At 33.9% G+C, this 17,604-nt stretch overlaps 1 protein-coding gene across 3 annotated transcripts in view; it reads left to right on the forward strand.

Moving 5' to 3' along the window:
- The window catches only part of Cadm2 (cell adhesion molecule 2), a 923,258-nt gene that overhangs the window by 706,361 nt on the left and 199,293 nt on the right, over positions 1–17,604 (forward strand). For all 3 annotated transcript variants that reach the window (XM_041678464.1, XM_041678466.1, XM_041678465.1), the window contains one exon: positions 2,255–2,404. In XM_041678464.1, coding sequence (XP_041534398.1) covers positions 2,255–2,404 — 150 coding nt within the window. The remainder of the gene's footprint in view (positions 1–2,254; positions 2,405–17,604) is intronic.

Consider the following 17,604-nt stretch of genomic DNA (forward strand, 5'->3'; position numbering starts at 1 on the left):
TGATTATTGATTTTTCTCCTTTGGTGGTGAATTCACATTTTCTCAAACAGTTACACATCTCTTCTGACCCAGCAGCCTCTGGGAGAGAGAAGAAAACATGTTGAACTTTCAGAATCAACTTCAAATGGTTCATTGACTTTTTTTCACCATGGGGAAAAAAAAAAATCACTTAACCTCCCAGTGTCAGTTTACCCATCTGTGAAATGAGAAGGCTAATATTTTCTTGTGGGGATGTTCTGAAAATTATTTTGCAAATGTAGTAGATAAAATTGTAGCAAGCATCACTGCCTTTTCTCCTGAATTCTTTGAAGAGGCCGACAGTGTTATTTATGCATTTGTTGATAGTCAGAGTATCATCTGGGTGAACCTTGTACATTTATCAGCAGCTGTAAGCTTTATGATATTGAAGAAATACCTCTCCCTGGATTGTCCAATTAACAGTAGGGAACCTACGGGGGAAAAAGAACGTAAAACCTTACTGAGCTCCATGTTTAGGAGCTGATAATTTCAGGCAAGTAGTCCCACTCTGCATATGATTTCACGTTTGTCTGGGTGTGCTTTGGTTTATGTCCCACCTCATTTTACACGACTGATAGTTCTCTGAACTCCTTGTTAATGGTCATCTCTGACATGAAGGCAAGGCACACAACATTAGGTTTCCTGTTGACTTTCAAGTAAACCATCAAAGAATATATTATATAAAACTCAGATGTCAATTTTAAAATCCATCTTAAAGATTAAAGGGAGGTGTCCTGGGGAGTCGTTATGGTGACTTGAGGGGCTGGCATTAAGAAGGGAAAGCTCCTGATAAAAGATTTTAATACTCAAAAGTCTTAATTATGTAATGTGGTCATCAACCTCTGTTCTTGTGTCATTTAAGGCTGGAAAGAAATGTTTCCCTTTAGGCCCTTCTGTGTCTTCTGGTGCCAATCAACAGGCTTCTTGGTAATAAACTTCTTTATGCCGATGGCTCCCATGCAACTTCAAGTGGTGCTTGGAGTAATGACAGAATCATTAGAAACTAAAGAAGTAAAGGGAATATATTTCATGGGTATGATTAAACCATCCTAATGCCCTTGAATATGTAAATTATTTTGACTTAATAACCTAACCTGCTCACATAATAGTATTTTAACCTGGCTCTAGTAAATTATTTCTACCTCTGTGAATGTTTGTTATCAGGCTTGACAAGAGTTTATCTTCAGATCATCACACAAAGATAAAATGTATTTATTATGTTTGTGCATGTACAGATAGAATGTATATATTATGTGTGTGCATGCACTAACCTTGTTTAAATTATTAGAAGTGTATATTTAAGTAAATATATCACATAGATTACATTAATAATGGAAATGATGCATATAAAAATAAAAAACGTGGTTATATCTGACACTATCCAAATTGATGATTCATTTAAGAAGTTATGAAGATGTATTCCTCTGATTATATAGACAGTTATGGAAACATGAGCAATACAGTTATAAATATTTTCTGAATAACCACCAAATACACACATACCCTTATGTGAGGTGTGTAGAGTTGTTGTTCTTGCTGCTGCTCTTCAGGCTAACCTCAAACTCCTGGAGTGCAGGGGCATCTTCAGCTTCCTGAATCATTAAGACTCCAGGAGCATGCCACCAGACTAGGCTTTTGAAATTTATTTCAATGAATATTCTATAGGACGGACATTCTTTATAGAATAATTACATAGTTTTGCCAACATTCTGCGTTTCAGAAAACATAAAACAGTTCTATAAAGATTCCCAGTGAAGTGGGATTCATTTTTCATATATTTGATCATAAATTCACCCTAATGTTCTAGTTTTTATATATTATGTTTTTATTCTGCATTATAAAAAGCTACCATGGAAGTGTTTTTTTGTGTGTTTCCTATACTTCTGCTAAGACTTTAATTTATGCAACATTATTGCCTGACTTACCTTCAGTGATGGCTCCATCTAATTTTAGGCCAAAAGAAAATAAAGGTTATTGTGTTACTATTGGAATATGTCTTCATGTGTGCCTAAGAGGGGAACATATTCTGACTAATAGAAGGAAATACAAAGGAACCTTAATGGTACACCACTAGGGGGGGTCTTAAATATTTTAAATGTCTTTTCCATCTTTTTAATGTGTAATGTTATTGGTTTAAAACTTATTTTGAGTAAAGCCTGATGTTCAGTGTAGATCTTGGGAAGTTTATCATTTTATAACTTTCATTTAATCAACATTCTTTTTAATCTCCTTTTAGGTAGCCAAGGGCAGTTTCCACTAACTCAAAATGTAACGGTTGTTGAAGGCGGAACTGCAATTTTGACCTGCAGAGTTGATCAAAATGATAACACCTCCCTCCAGTGGTCAAATCCAGCTCAACAGACTCTGTACTTCGATGACAAGAAAGGTGAATACATTTTCTCAGAAATGTTTTAAACATGTTCTGAAATACCCTAATTATAATGAATTTATTTTCCTAAGATGATTCAAATTATTCCTTTTGATTACTAAACTGCTGCTGCTTGTACTTAAACATGATAAATATTAAATACTTTAGTTTGCAAGTCATAAACAACGAAGATAACCTGTGTCAACTTTCTAATAAAATAAACAGCTTCAATTCTATTGGAAAGTGCTTTTCCTGCTCGATCCTTGTAGCCATCTTCTCATTATACCCTTCACTTTGGGAGCTCTCTTGTCTTCAGAGTGAATTCTTAATACCTACTGAGTAATATACTGCTATTTTTATGATCTTAATTTTATGTGATGAAAGGAGGCTTTTATTTGTTGGAGTTTTATTTTATAGATTTCTTTTCATCAATTGAAAGAGCAAGGAAAAACTGTGAAAACGACTTATGTATTGAGCATCAATATGTGTGTTTAACAAACTGATTAAAAACAGGTTCATTAAGAATCTGTATTTTTGTGTGCCCAAGAATAAGGTATATTTGGACTCCTTAATTAATTAAGGTGTCTAATTAGCTAAAACATAGATTATGGTTTAAATGTTTAGTGGTGAAGAAGTCTACATACTACCACTCAAGCAAACATCTAATAATATATATCAAATTGTTAATGCTTACTTCACTATTATAACAATAGATGAATAATGCTTTCATGAAATGTAATAATGTGGAAATGTAATATAATATGGAAACATTTATAAGTAAATTTGCATTATAAAACAGAAAATATTATTTAGGTATTACATATAAAATATTTTACATCTTATATATTTAACTTTTTTAGACAAAAATAAGGCAATCTAAAATCACCTTAATTTTTAAATATTAACATTTTGACCATGAATTTATATATCGGTGGCCTTTTTCCCTCTTTAATGTTATCAATTGAAAAATGAATTCCTCAGGTTTTTAAATAAATAATGAAACACTGGATATATATATATATATATATATATATATATATATATATATTTAAGTTTAAACACAATAAAGGTCTCTGCATAACATTGATTAGAGAACAGACAAATGAGAGTCTCTACCCTCACGCACAGGTTAGAAAAATAACTCAGTGTATATTGCTCTTCAAAAAAATCCCAATCTGAGAATCTCCAGAGAAAGAGAAATGATATGGTAGATGAATGGATATTTTGAATTTTGTTTTGAGAAACTAGCTAGTTGTGGAGGAAGTCAGGCTTAAAATATTTATGTGCTGGCTAGGTAGCTAGATACCCAAGGGATTGTTCCCCTCACAGCCTATTCCTCAAAATAGAATGGCCTGTCCAACAGGGGTCCTCAGAATTTCTCCCAAGGCCTCCAAAAGAATGAATGAGCCCATTGTATTCTATATTAATAAAACATTTAAATATTGCAATACTGGCTTTAGAGATTAGCTTTACAGCAACACAGAAACTAGTGTTTTACCAATCATTGGAGGACAATAATTTCTTCTTTCTGTGAGGTATGCATTACAGGACAACCACCAAATGGACCTAGCTGTGAATAGTGACGAATGCTGCATAAACTAGTCCCTTGACAATAAGAGTTTTGCTTTCTGAGGTTTCAGTTATCGAAATTCTTTACTTGCACAGTATGCCTTTCTCCAGTTGTTATACAATCATACTTTGTATTTCATAGTTGTGTACATTTTTAGACAAAAGTAAAATATATTAATGTAGCATTATTTCTTTGTTCTTTCCTTATATTAAACAATATTACCTAGAAGTACATTTTCTATGGGTGTATTATGTGTTGTCTGCTTACTCTTACCTCTGTGTGTGTGTGTGTGTGTGTGTGTGTGTGTGTATGCATCTTCAAGCATGTTTAAAATCCACAGGAAAACTTCAAGTGCCTTATTAAGGAGCACTGTCATCTTATTTTGAGACAGGACTTCTCAGTGACTTAGAACTCACTGAATAGACTGGCAGACCAGTGAGCTGGTGACATATACTTGTTTCTTCTCCAGTACTGGGATTAGAAGAAGAGCACCACCACAACAGTTTTTTTAGATGGTTTCTAGGGATCAAACTCAAGTCATTAAGCTATCAAGGGAAGCTACTTTATCAACTTAACCATTTCTCAGACAGTAATTTTTGAATATATAAAATACTATCAAAGAGAAATTTGTCAGAATCAACAACTGTGGATAAAATAACATTAGATCACCCTATCGTTGTGCGTTCATCGTGTTGTATGCTAACAAGCTCTACGTTTAAATGGATCCTATACTTTTTCAGGAGATCTTTGAAAGTGTGTTTATGGCTGACATCTAGAATTAAGAGGTCACTTCCTAAGGCACAAAGACAAAATCAATATTAACTGCTCTTCCCTCCCATTCTGTGGTTCTATAAGTTATCTTTTATAGAACATCTAAAGCTGGAATTGATTCTGAGTATTTCAAGCTAATGCATATTTCCTGTCATAAACAGAGCAGCTTGTAATACAATATTTGCCAAGAGGGCAACTCTTACTCTGGGTGTTAATTACGCAGTCAGGAAAGCTCAGAGTATATTTGCATTGTCTACCAATATATTCCTGCATCTTTGGAGTTTTTGTAAAAGACCTAATGCATCTACTCCTGTTAATTCCTGAAGTATGCATTTGTTTAACTGTTCCTTTTCCCAATCAGAATTTATAGTAACATCGCAAAACCCAGTCCTCCACACCTCTCTCATTGTCTAAAGGTGATACTATGGTGGAAAGAAGTTTGCAGAGAATCTCTTTTATGAGTACCAGTCTAGCATGGTTATTATCCTCACCTCTCAGTGATTCAGTTCTTGTACGATATCTTAAATGAGCGAATATCCAGCATAATGTTTCTCAACTAAAAGAATTCGAAAATGATGGTATTTTTGAAGGTTTCAAATTGCAGGTTTCCCACCTTCTTTGTTTTACATTTGTCTATCTATTCTTCTGAATCCTGAGACTTACCATGAACCAACAAATACGCAAAGTTGTGACCGAGCTCAATGCAGAAGCCAACCCTGTGTCAGATACTGTAGATGCTTCTTTTCAGTGCCCTTTATTATCCAGCTCTTACAAGTTAATTGCTACTGCTAAAAGCTCAAGCATATCCTTGTTTTAAAGGTTCTAATTAAACACTACTCCTTTTTCTGTAGCATATTGAATTGCCAGTGGTTTGTTCACAACAAAAACCATCTAGGATATATTTCAAGTTCAATTGTTCAAATTTAACATTTTCTAAAAACTTTAATGTTAAAATGATGGTGAGAAACAGCTGAAGGTGGGATCCTTTGGGCTAAACAGGTCTGTATTCCCAAGAGTTCTGCATCCATAAATTGGGCTTTCTGTGCTCTTATAGGTTACAGAAAACATTAAAAAGAAAGAGGAAGAAAGGGAAGGTTACAACAGGAAAAAGAGGGGAAAGGAAGGGAAGGGGAAGAGGTGGGAGGAAATGGAAGAGTGGGGAAGGGAAGAAACAAAGATAGAGGGTCTGTTGGAGGGAAGAGGGGTTAATTATTCAAGAGAATAGATCAAGCATACTGCTAATATGACTCCTGAGAGGCATTCTGAGTACTCAGTTAAGCTACTTAGAAAGGGAAATTTTTATGTCCTTGATTGGGCTGAATGAAGAACTCAGGGTAGTGGTCAATTCTCCTCATTATTGGAGAAGCCTTGCTTTCTTAGAATTATGAGCTATAAGAAAGCATGTCTGATACTTGACATGTTTTAACCAGCTAAAAGTGTTAAGCAGGAATCTGTCAAATGTGTGGGTCCAAAAACATCTTTATGAAGGCACCTGCGGAAATTGAGGGTATTGGTTAACATGAAACTTACTTGGCCACACTTTTCATCAAAGTTAAATAAAAATTATCATCATTCCTACATTTTGCCATGTTTATTGTGGTAAGTAATTTCCACAGCTACTAAGGGAAATGAGATATCCAAGAGCCAAGGAGAGTTGTTCCCAAACCTACAGCTAAGGAGAGGTGTGAAGGGATTTGAATCTTGACACTTTATCTTGGTTCTAGCAGGAACTTGAGGATCTGGAAATAAAATCTTCAGGTCTTGTAACCCATCTGTTTCTCTTTCATTGTTTCAGACAAAGCCTTATACACCCTAGTTGGATCTGCAGTGCCCATAAGGGCCGAGCATGACCTTAGACTCCTAGCACCTCATCCTGGTACTAGGATTGCAAATAGACATCATTGGGTCCCACATTCTGTCACTGATTATTTATTTATTTATTTATTTTGCCACCTAGTTCTTCCTTGAAGAAAAGATATTCCTTTAACACCATTAAAATGCACATAGAGAGAGGTTTTGCAACAATACTAAAATGAGCAAATACACAATAAGGAATATATCTTACACCTAAGCTGGACAATTCAGAAGCTACATGACAATATCAGTACTTAGACTTTTAAAATAAATAGATACTTATACTTCTCCTGTTTAAAAATACTAGTCACATATGAAATGCTGCTACTCAGCTGACAGTTGTTCTTTGGAAACATTTTCCTGGAAGTATATTTGTTCTCTACCTTGCATAGCCACCTTGCTGAATTATAGACACAGGTAGTAGACTAAGAAGCTGGCAAGGAAGAATCGCGTGGCTATCACAATATAAATATCAAAAGTACACAAGTAAACAATTGCGGTTGAAATAAGCCTTGAGTCAGATATGACTTTTACACTGCTGTAGACTAATAGGAGCTGTTGATGGACACCTCTCCAAAGGTGATCTGATGTCAGATTGGAAGTGTAGTTTTAACAGGTTCCTAACTGCTTGGAACATACCCAAAGATAAGTCATTAAACTTTGAGGGAGAATTTCAATTACAATCCAACTCCTTTCTGAAGAGCTTATGGAGAAATCATTTTCTTTCATACTTAAGAACACTGAAGATAAAAATGAAAAATCAAATCAGGAAGGCCATGCCAGGGTCCACAAGGGATAGAGAAAACATTGGCACATGTGGCCCAGAGAGTGTTCACTTGTTAGGACTCTGTTCTTTCAGTAATCACAGAGCTCATCTAAACTGATCTGAATGGTTGGGAAGCAGTCAGAATTGTCAGGAACATAAAGACGAGACAGAGGTCATTTTCACTCCACTGAAATGTTCTTTGGTATTTGGCAATAGAAATTTTAAAAAATCAATTAGATCATAGTGTCTGTTCCTCAGCAGGCAATGTATAAAACAATTGAAGTAGCAAAAGCTGATCACTTAATTCTCAGAAAAGAACACTTCAATTCGTTCCTATTGTCAAATATTTAGCAAACATCTCTAGGAGTATATAGTGTACACATCCCACAGCTACAACTCTGTGTGCTTAGATTTGTCTTCATATAAAAATGCAAACTATATTACTCTGATATTTTACTTTATCATATTTACTTTATCATTTTTACTTTATCATTATTGCTAAATGCCAGGCAGGTGTGGTGGATTCCCTTATTCCCAGGATTTGGAAGGCGGACATAGGGGATCTCTGCACAAAGCAGCCAAATTACAAGCTCAGGACTCAAGAAGAGATTGTGTCTCAGTAAACAAAATGCAATGATGTGGGAATACACTAAACACGGTGTCCTTCTTTCATAGTGATGCATAGAAAGAATTCCCTATATGTGCATAAGCATGCACACACTGGGGCACACACTTTATACATATACACATGTAAGAATATGGTCCAAAATTTTTACAAGTTTCCTAAAGGAGTGGAAATAAAAATCCACCCCCTCAAAAAATACCAAGTCACTGTGCTAATTAATCAATTATTCTGTTGATGATTTTACATTCATATTGAGAACAATGCAAAAGGAAGAACATGAATTAAGTTCCCTAAAACAAAAATGATAAGGAGAAGAAATATGAGGTGAATTTTAAATGAAGGTAAGCTTCTCATGGCTCCATACCAGTCAATGGCACTTCACAGTGTCTATCTGTGCACCTGGTATCAATCAATGTGACAAGCTTTAAAATATTAAAGATGAGCGGAAAGCAAAGCAGGTATCGAGGTGGAGAGTATTAAATTTCCTCTTGATTTCCTCAAAAATACCAGGTATTTTCTTCGTTCACAGTAATACACAGTTACTTTTGTTCTCTTGTATTTACCTAATTCTTGTGTAATTGTTAAATAGGCTTCAATATAGTTAGCATTTCTCACCTCAATCACAGTCTTCAACCGTGGGTTCAGAAGGCATTTCCATGTTCTGCATAAAAAAGACTCTTGAGTATTTGAAGACTGTAAATAGTAACCTTATGTAGGTTACTTTGTGAAATGACAAGTCTTTAATTTCTCTTGTCTAGTATGCATGATATGAGGTTGTCAAAAAAGGCTTCCTTTTGTTGCCTTCATTTAGTCTTGATCGTTTTATTTTTTTGTTTGTTTGTTTGTTTGTATTTTTTTTCTGGCAGAAACAGTAATTTATTGTAGGACACTACTGCAAAGACACCTTCTTTGTAGTTGATCTCTTCAGTGCACCCCCCTCCTCAAACCTACCACACCACAATAACTTTGCACTAATTAGAAAATCTTGTAGCAAAAACATAGATATTAATCAAAAGGAATCGGGTTTACATTTGGAAAATAGTATTAATTTTGAGTTAAATAGAATGCACAAATTATATATAGAGAGACAAACTGCTCAAGGCCATTGTCAAAGAGGAAAAAACACCAGGGTTTAGCTACAGTCGGAAATGCTTCTCCCTGTGGCCTAAAACAGAAGCAAAAGGACCTACTTCAGGCACCAGAGTGGAAAGATGCGAGTTGTATCTCCTGCTCTTCTGACTCTGATCTACCAGTGTCTTTCCTAGATGCACACAAATGTAATCTGTATGTCAAGGATTCCTAAATACGGGATTCCCCAAAGCAAAGGACAGGAAGGGGGATTTACAGAAAGTAAGATGCCTAATACATAATGCAAATAAATCCAATATAACAATAGGAGGCTGGGAGGAGGCGGATACTTTTTTTTTTTTCCTTTTCTCAACAAAAAAATTAAATAAATAAATAAATAAATCCAATATAACATTGGATTGCCCTTTGCTCACAACTGCCTTCAACTACACTGCTTCTTTACAGGGAGCAACAAGTTGCCGTAACAAAATTACATTCTAAAAAATTAATTTGATGAAATGCCATTCTCCAGAATTGTGATGTAGAAGTTAAGCTCCCATTTCTGTTTGTGGTGACACCATTTCCATTAAATACATGGAAATCGTTCAATGGTACAGTATGTAATTATTGCCTCTCCTTCTTTTAGATTGTGTGGCTTGAGTGAAACATTCACAGAAAACATATGAACATTCTTGTGACTGCTAAGCTATAAGAACATCAACACTGGAAATTTGATATTACATGCACATAACTGAATGCTTCCATTTGGGGACATTTCAGAATTCCTCAGACTTTTATATACTTAACATTTTATAACTGCTATTTTTTATATTGAAAAATTCTGTAATATCTTTCAAAATGTTTTATTTACAAATTAATATTCTCTGTAAATAAACCAAATATTAGAGCCTTGAGATGGTTTCAATGAGAATGGCTTCATAAGTTCATTTGGATGCTTGATACCTCATTACTGGGATGTGTTTTGTAGCTGTCATCTTGTTGGAGGTTGTGTAGTCCAAAGTGCCGTGTGTGTATGTGTGTATGTGTGTGTGTGTTTGTCCTTAAGTATTAAATTGTCATATTCATCTTTTAAAAATAGTGAAGTGGATAGCAGCTATAAAAATTATTAAGGCCATGTAATATTAAAGTATGTAACTATAATTTTAGTGATTGTATAGTAAACTTTTTATAGGAGATTTATGTTCATCAAGTTCCTAATGAAAATTTTCTTCCTGATTATAGGAAAATAGTCTTGAAATATACATAGTTTAACATTGATGTTTGATGGGAAAGAATTATTTGCCATTTGATCTGTAAGCTAATCATATACAGCACTTCCAGTATAAAGAGTAAGGATGACTACAGAGTAATCAGTTTGCATAGTGGTATAATAGCATTTTATTTGTATAGAGAAGCCCTTTGTTCAGATTCATTACAGAGTGGGAAGTTAAGAAAATCTAATGCTTTGAGAAAGGTTTCACAATAACATTGTTAATGTAATTCTCTGTACAGAAATGGAACTTTAACATTACTAGAAACACTAAAGAATTATGAATAAATTCTATTGTTTAAAACTGCAAGATTTATACTTATGTAATTTTTTTAGATAAAACATACTAAGGTTTAAGCTGTTAGTTTCTAGTGCTTTGTTTCACTCTGATTTTCTTAATGACCAAAACTTAAGGAGAATTTTATAATAGGTAAATGAGAATTAATAAGGCATATTTTGGAGATTTGTCTAGCTATGATTCATTTATATTATAGAAATTACTCTAATTTTAAAAAATTATGTAGATTGAAATTTTATAGATTTTACAATTCCAATAAAGGCAATTTTATGCAATTTTTATTATTATTTCCAAAATTCCAAGGATAGATTTGTATTTACCTGGTTGATTTTATGCATTAAGCAGAAGTATGTGGTTATTGACCCAGGCAATAAAAACAATTTATATTCTCTGTTATTCAATTGATGTCCCATTGGATAGTTATATTTGTAAAAAGTATGCAGGATAACCTTTTATTGATAAGGTAGATTCTTTATGAAAATAACACAAAGTACACAAAAATTATGTATTTAAATATTATTTCTTAAATATCCCTTTAAATTACTACAGCTCTTGTGAAACTCATTGAGTTTCTCATGTATGAACTGAGAAATGTTGGCTTGAGAACACAAAATAAATGGAAATAAGAGAGATACAGGATACATGCAGTTACTGGTTATTTTAAATGTATTTATAAATATATGAAGCTATAATTTTGTTATGGTTACATATTTGTGAATGTGGCTATTGGTTTCCAATTTATTCACCTCGTTTTTATTTTTAAAAAAATTAAATTAATAAATTCCAAGTGCTTTCTCTCCTGTTGCCTTGACAAAATATTTTTCAATATTTATACAATATAACAATTTATAATATCTCTGAATAAATATTTTAATGTATTTTAATTTTTAACATGAGGATTATAGAGTAGTATATGTACTCTGCTTTTATTAATTTATTTCTGTATTCCCAGAAAGTGCTATAACATGATCCTTGGATGTAATAATAAAATATTTCTAGAAGTTTTAGGGTAAATCATAGGAAGAAATACTATGTTAATCTCAAAACATTTGTGTTTGTAAGAACTAAATCTCCTGATGTTGTATGTCCTTTTGTTGTTGAGTACTGTGTGAACTGAAGTGGAACTGGGCCATTAGCAGGGGGTGATGATTTCTTTGAGTCTCCTTCTTCCTGCTTTCTGAGTATCAGAATGCTTGATGTTGGTTTAGGAAGACAGTTAGCTAGACATAATGTATTGAACTTTTGTAGCTTCTGCAATAGGCTCTTTCCTTTATTCAAGAAAGGACACACAGTGAGATTCAATGAACATTTTTTTTCCCTCAGCTTTCTGTTTGACATTATTTCTGTTTTTTTGGTTCATTCTTGGGCTTTTATTTTTATTTTAGTTTTGTATTTTGTTATTTTTGATTATGTTTTGAGATGAGGTCACACATAGTCTAGAATAGACTCAAGAATGCCGAATAACTAAAAATGCCTTGAATTCTTGTTCTGTCCACCTCCATTTCACAAATGTGGGGATTTTAGGTCTGAAGCACCACACTTGCTACATGGACTATTGCTGTGACTGTTTGTGAGCCAAAAAGGCAAGCTTTCTGAAATGGACACTGTCTAATCATGTTGGCAGAAGAGTTCAGCCACTCTGTCTGTATCTAAGTGCACAAGAAGGAGCAAAGGCAGGGAATGCTTCAGAATTGACTGCAGATGGGGCTTTGATACCTTTGAAGAATTCTGCCTTTTTAAATTAAGACACAGAATTGTTGGAGGTTGTAAGACAAGAAGTGAGAAGATCTTTTAAATATTGTCATAGTACCGTTCTGACTTTCACAGAGTGAGCATTGGAGAAATAAAGATGAGAAGCAAGGAGACTCTCTCTCTCTCTCTCTCTCTCTCTCTCTCTCTCTCTCTCTCCACACACACACATATACACAGTCACGTGCAGACTCACACACACAAGCTGACTCACATGCACACAGATGCACATTCACATAAACACACACAAATGTTGGAAACATAGTTGTTTCAGACACAATGAGGAAGTTGTTGAGAACTGATCGAATTTCCTGTTTTTGTGAAAGTAGATTGAATCTACTTCAAATCTGTGCAGATTTCATTATCTGATTTTTAAAAAAAAAAAAGATGAGTTAAAGAATGGAGGAGGGAGCATATGAGATTTTAAAGGCCTTGGCTTAAATGCCTGAAAAGATAGATCCAGGAAAGATGTGGGCCTAAGAAAAGAAGGCAGTTGTGACTGTTGGACATCTGAATGTATTAAACATACAAAGAGAATTGTATAATAAGACGTGATGATAAGAATCTAGAGAGTGATGTAATTAAAGACTATAAGCATAAACAAGTATGATCTGGATCAACAGCATTGGCAAATGTTCTAGGTAGTTAATTGTCAACTTGACACTATCAAGAATCACTGGAGAAAAAGATGAAATTTTACTTGAAATGTTCCTCAAATCAGATTGGCTGTGGCCATGGATTTGTAGATTTGCTTCGACTGTTGACTGATGTGGGAAGGCCCAGCCCACTACATGTGGTGCCTTTCCTGGGATGGTGTACCTGGGATATGTAGGAAAGTTGGCTGAGAATGAGTCGGAAAGAGGGAGCCACTCAGCCATACTCTTCTGTAGTTATTTCTCCATTGCAAAGAGGGGGCCACTTGTTGTACTACTGCTCCAATGTCCCTGCCTTGAGTTCCTGCCCTAACTTCCCTCAATAGTTGTGATCTGGAAGAGTAAGATAAAATAAACATTCCTCCCTGAATTGCCTTTGGTCATCTTCTTAATCAAAATAACCAAAAGAAAGGGAAAATAGGTAAAACAACAAGGAAACTTAAGAGAAGCAGTTTACTTTATGACCCCGAAGACAACAGATTAAGGAAGTAGCAGAAAAAAAAAGCATTGGAATAATAAATTTATTAACATTTTAATTTCTTTTTTCTTGATCTTCTGAACAACTCCCTGTATTTGGTAATATTTGGATTGAAGAGTATTTATGAGAAGGAGTAAAAGGCAGGATGAGAGCAAACACTGTTCTTGCAATGAATAGTCCCCAAAATGTTTGCCATTCTTATTTTTCTTTTTTACACATTTTAGCAAATACATAATAACAATAATAAATCAATACAGCTGTAGCTCTCTACATATATCACGCTTCCTCATATGTTCATAGAATAAGATTTTTCTTAACATTTATTTGCACGTTTCCCACCGACCTACCACTGAATTCTTTATAACCAGATAGGAAGCCTTCAAATTCTTTACCAAGAAAAGAAGTAGCATAGGCTGAGATTAGAGGCTTAAACATGGAGGATGCTGTAAGGAAAGGGGCATCTTTTTACAGGTCATCCGAGTGGGAGGAGGAAGAAGGTCAGCCTTCTTCCCACAATGGTGGGCATGAGTCCTTCATCACATCTCTAAGCTATTGTGGGTGTGAGCCATACATTTCTTTGCTAATAGGTTAATTCAAGTGTCTTCTTATCACTGAGAAAAACAAGAACAATCATAGACAAGCCAAGCAGCCCTAAATCTAGTTCTCCTTAGCTCAATCCAGCATCTGAGCAGGAAAGAGAAAAGAAAGAAGCCATTTATTCTCCATTGCACATGAAATGATGTGTATGATTTATACTCCAGATGTTGTGTAATGGAATGTTTTTACTTTTTTGCCCTTATCTGAGTAGAGGCTAAGCTGTAGATCTGTGATAATGACTAAGACACAATAATCTCATTCATGAAGATTTTACAAAACTCTGTGGGCCATTGTTCAGTGAAACCTAATGTACATCCAAAACTGTAACTTAGATGAATTACTAGATAGACAAATAAAAACCTCCTAAATTAAGTTAATACAGGAAAAAAATAGTCTTTCGTTATTTTGTAATTACAAATAACAATGAGTTTATGAGATTGAAATTATTCATAATTCAATGGTTTAATTTTAATGTGACTTAAGTATGTATTTCTTGCCTATTAATTGATCTAATCTTTATGGATTGACACTAGTTTTGTGACAGTAAATAAGGTTTGAGCTGAACTATTTCTATGTCTTACATTAATAGCAGTGTTAGTAGAAAAATGAGTCTCAGACAAGTGAATCCACAGAAATGGAAGATAAGATTTTGAAGCAATTTCAGCAAGCTTAAGTTTCTTATTTTAAACCTTAATACAAAATGAGGCAAATTTTGCTACAATTTCAAAATTCATCTTCAATCCAGAGTTAGTAGCCATTCTAGTATTTATCCGATACACCTGTGAGGAAACGCAGTTTTAGCTGAAAGGACCCCATTCAAGATTAATAGATTTCTTCATGCATTATTTTTATAAGAAGATGTAAAATTCGATATATCCTATCAGTGTGGTTAGATAATCCAAAATAATATTTTGGATTAAATAAATGGGTAAGTTAATCACCAACTTCATTGATAAATACACTTACCTTATAGATAGTCTATGATAAATACTTATAGAAATTCCATTATTCCAAGATTTTTGTTTTGTTTTGTCTTTTGATCCTAGAATTGCAAAATGTACTGCATTCCATCATAAAATTTATTAAGATTTTTGATGATGCACATATATATCAGAAAATATGAAGGCTGCAAGTTTTCATATTTACAAATAGACATTGGCTAGTAAGCATTTGATTAAGTCAGCTTGAAAATTAATATGCATTTATACTTTGTTTTAAGCCAACTTTGTAGTAAAGGAAATAAAGCGCTTGAATTGAAAAACTAGAAACCTTTGTATGAAAATTTTTATATTTCTATTGTTTTGCACTTAGGTGAATACACAGATATGCAATTATAACCTATCCTATCAGAAAGACTAACAAACTGCTGGACAGTGATAAGTCATTATGCAAAAACTTCCAGCAAATTGGAACATCAACTCAGAATAAAAAGAGGATTTTGAGATTGGGTTTAAAGAGATGGCAGAACAATTTGCTGCAGTTTCAGGCAGAGATGAAAGTGTTCTGTGCATTTTGTTCTTAAGCTACCATCTGACTTTTTATCCAAAATAAAGTACTGGAAAAATAGCAACTAGTATATTTTAACAAAGAGGGCTCAAGAAGATTTAGCTCGGAGTATTCACGATGGTGGAATTGTTACATGCATTTTAATACATGGATGCTGAAAGGAAAGGAACCTAGTAACTTGGATCTATAATGTCTGAGATGTTGCAAGGATTTGAAACTAGGAGGTGTGACTAAACATTGTGAGGTTGACCTCAAAGACTTTGCTAATCACTTTATTGGTGTAGTATAGTATATCATCAGGAAGAAATGGAAGCTAAGAATAGGACAGTGGGAGTTACCCAATAGAGAAAAGACAAAGGACAGGGCACAATTCTAACAAAACTCCATGTGATTCCACGGGGCATAAATGGATTGTCAAGATGATTGATATCAAGGTGAGTGAAAAAAGTAAACCTGGTTTTCCAGTAAATTGACAATCCAATAGATATCATTTTGTACTAACAGTTTAAAGTCTAAGAATGGTGGAGAACCAATATCGAAAGCAAAATTGAGAATCATGTATGAAATTAGGAGAATATCACATACACAGTTGAACTGACTGAAAGCTTCTAAAATGATTACCAACTACGACAAGGAGAACTGAGGCAGGAAAAGGTACACATTTCTTGTATGTCACTTCAACTATTAGCAGTATGCTGGCTAAGTAGAGTAGCAGACCTACTCATTTCAAAAGGCCAGTTAGTTTAACTGAGAAGTAGTTGGGACTCATATTAGGATGTGGGTAAAGAAAGGGAAAAGCAATTATACGAAAATTAGAAATTTGCAAATTATATTGGTGATATATTTACTGGATGTGTAACTGGGGAGCACATGAGTCTGGGTCAGTAAAGTTAACAATGTCTCAAGCCTAAAGTCATGAAAATATGATGTCCTAAAAGAAAGTAGAAACTCTCAGAAAAAACAAAAAGAGAATGTGAGATGTTTATATTTTGGATAAAGTAATTATGAATGCTTTTAATTTCAAAAGGAATAATTCAATCTGAAATTTTACAATCCTCTTACACTTTTATATAAATACAAGTATCATGTATATGAGCTACTAATTGATTGAATGCTTGAAATACAATAAAATGAGGTATTTAAATAATATCAACCGAGTAGTATGTGATGAGTTCATAGTGGAAAACAAATAGCATCACAAAACGTTAAGCCTCATCAACATTACTGCCTCTATAAATGCTAAATAAGGATGAATTAAATAACATGATAATGTTAACTGGGAATTGATGAGCTCATGAGGCCTCAACCATAACAAAGAATTACATACAACCAAGGAATGCCAAAAAGTCGAAAGAGTCTTCTCCAGGAAAGATCACACCAATTGGTTATCCAACACCAAATTGCACATCTCAGTTCACAGACTGAGCAGATTGTATTTACAAATATATATGTATTTACCTATACCTACACCTTCATTTATATCTATACATATATACATTAATAAGAATACAAGAATAAGCCATAAATTTGAAAGAGATCAAGAAGAAATATATTGAATGATTTAAAGTGAAGAGGTGAAAAAGAGATATTTTGTAATTATATATGATCTTAGATTTTTTTAAAGTTTAAAATGTTCAGGTTAAGAAGTTTTAAGGAAGTTTAATGTTAGTAAGTTTTACTATTTAGGTTCAAGTTAATAGGTTTGCTATTTGCTTATATGAAGGGATGGATTATGTTACAAAGATATTCAAAGACTGAAGCAGAGACTACTCATTCATTTCCCAGCCACCCAGACCCGAATAATCACACAGGAACTATATTGATTACAACACTGTTTGGCCAATGACTCAAGTGTATTTCTAGATAGCTGTTTAATCATAAATTAACCTATTTTATTAATCTGTGTGTTGCTATTAGGCTGTGTGATATGGGATTCCCCACTGTATTCTGGAATATCATTGGTTAATAATAAAAAAAAACTGTCTTAGATCTGCACAGAGCAGATTAAAGGTC

Source organism: Microtus oregoni, unplaced genomic scaffold (assembly GCF_018167655.1).
Source record: "Microtus oregoni isolate MIOR12 unplaced genomic scaffold, Mior012 000030F_ref0000283, whole genome shotgun sequence".
In the NCBI taxonomy this organism is placed as follows: domain Eukaryota; kingdom Metazoa; phylum Chordata; class Mammalia; order Rodentia; family Cricetidae; genus Microtus; species Microtus oregoni.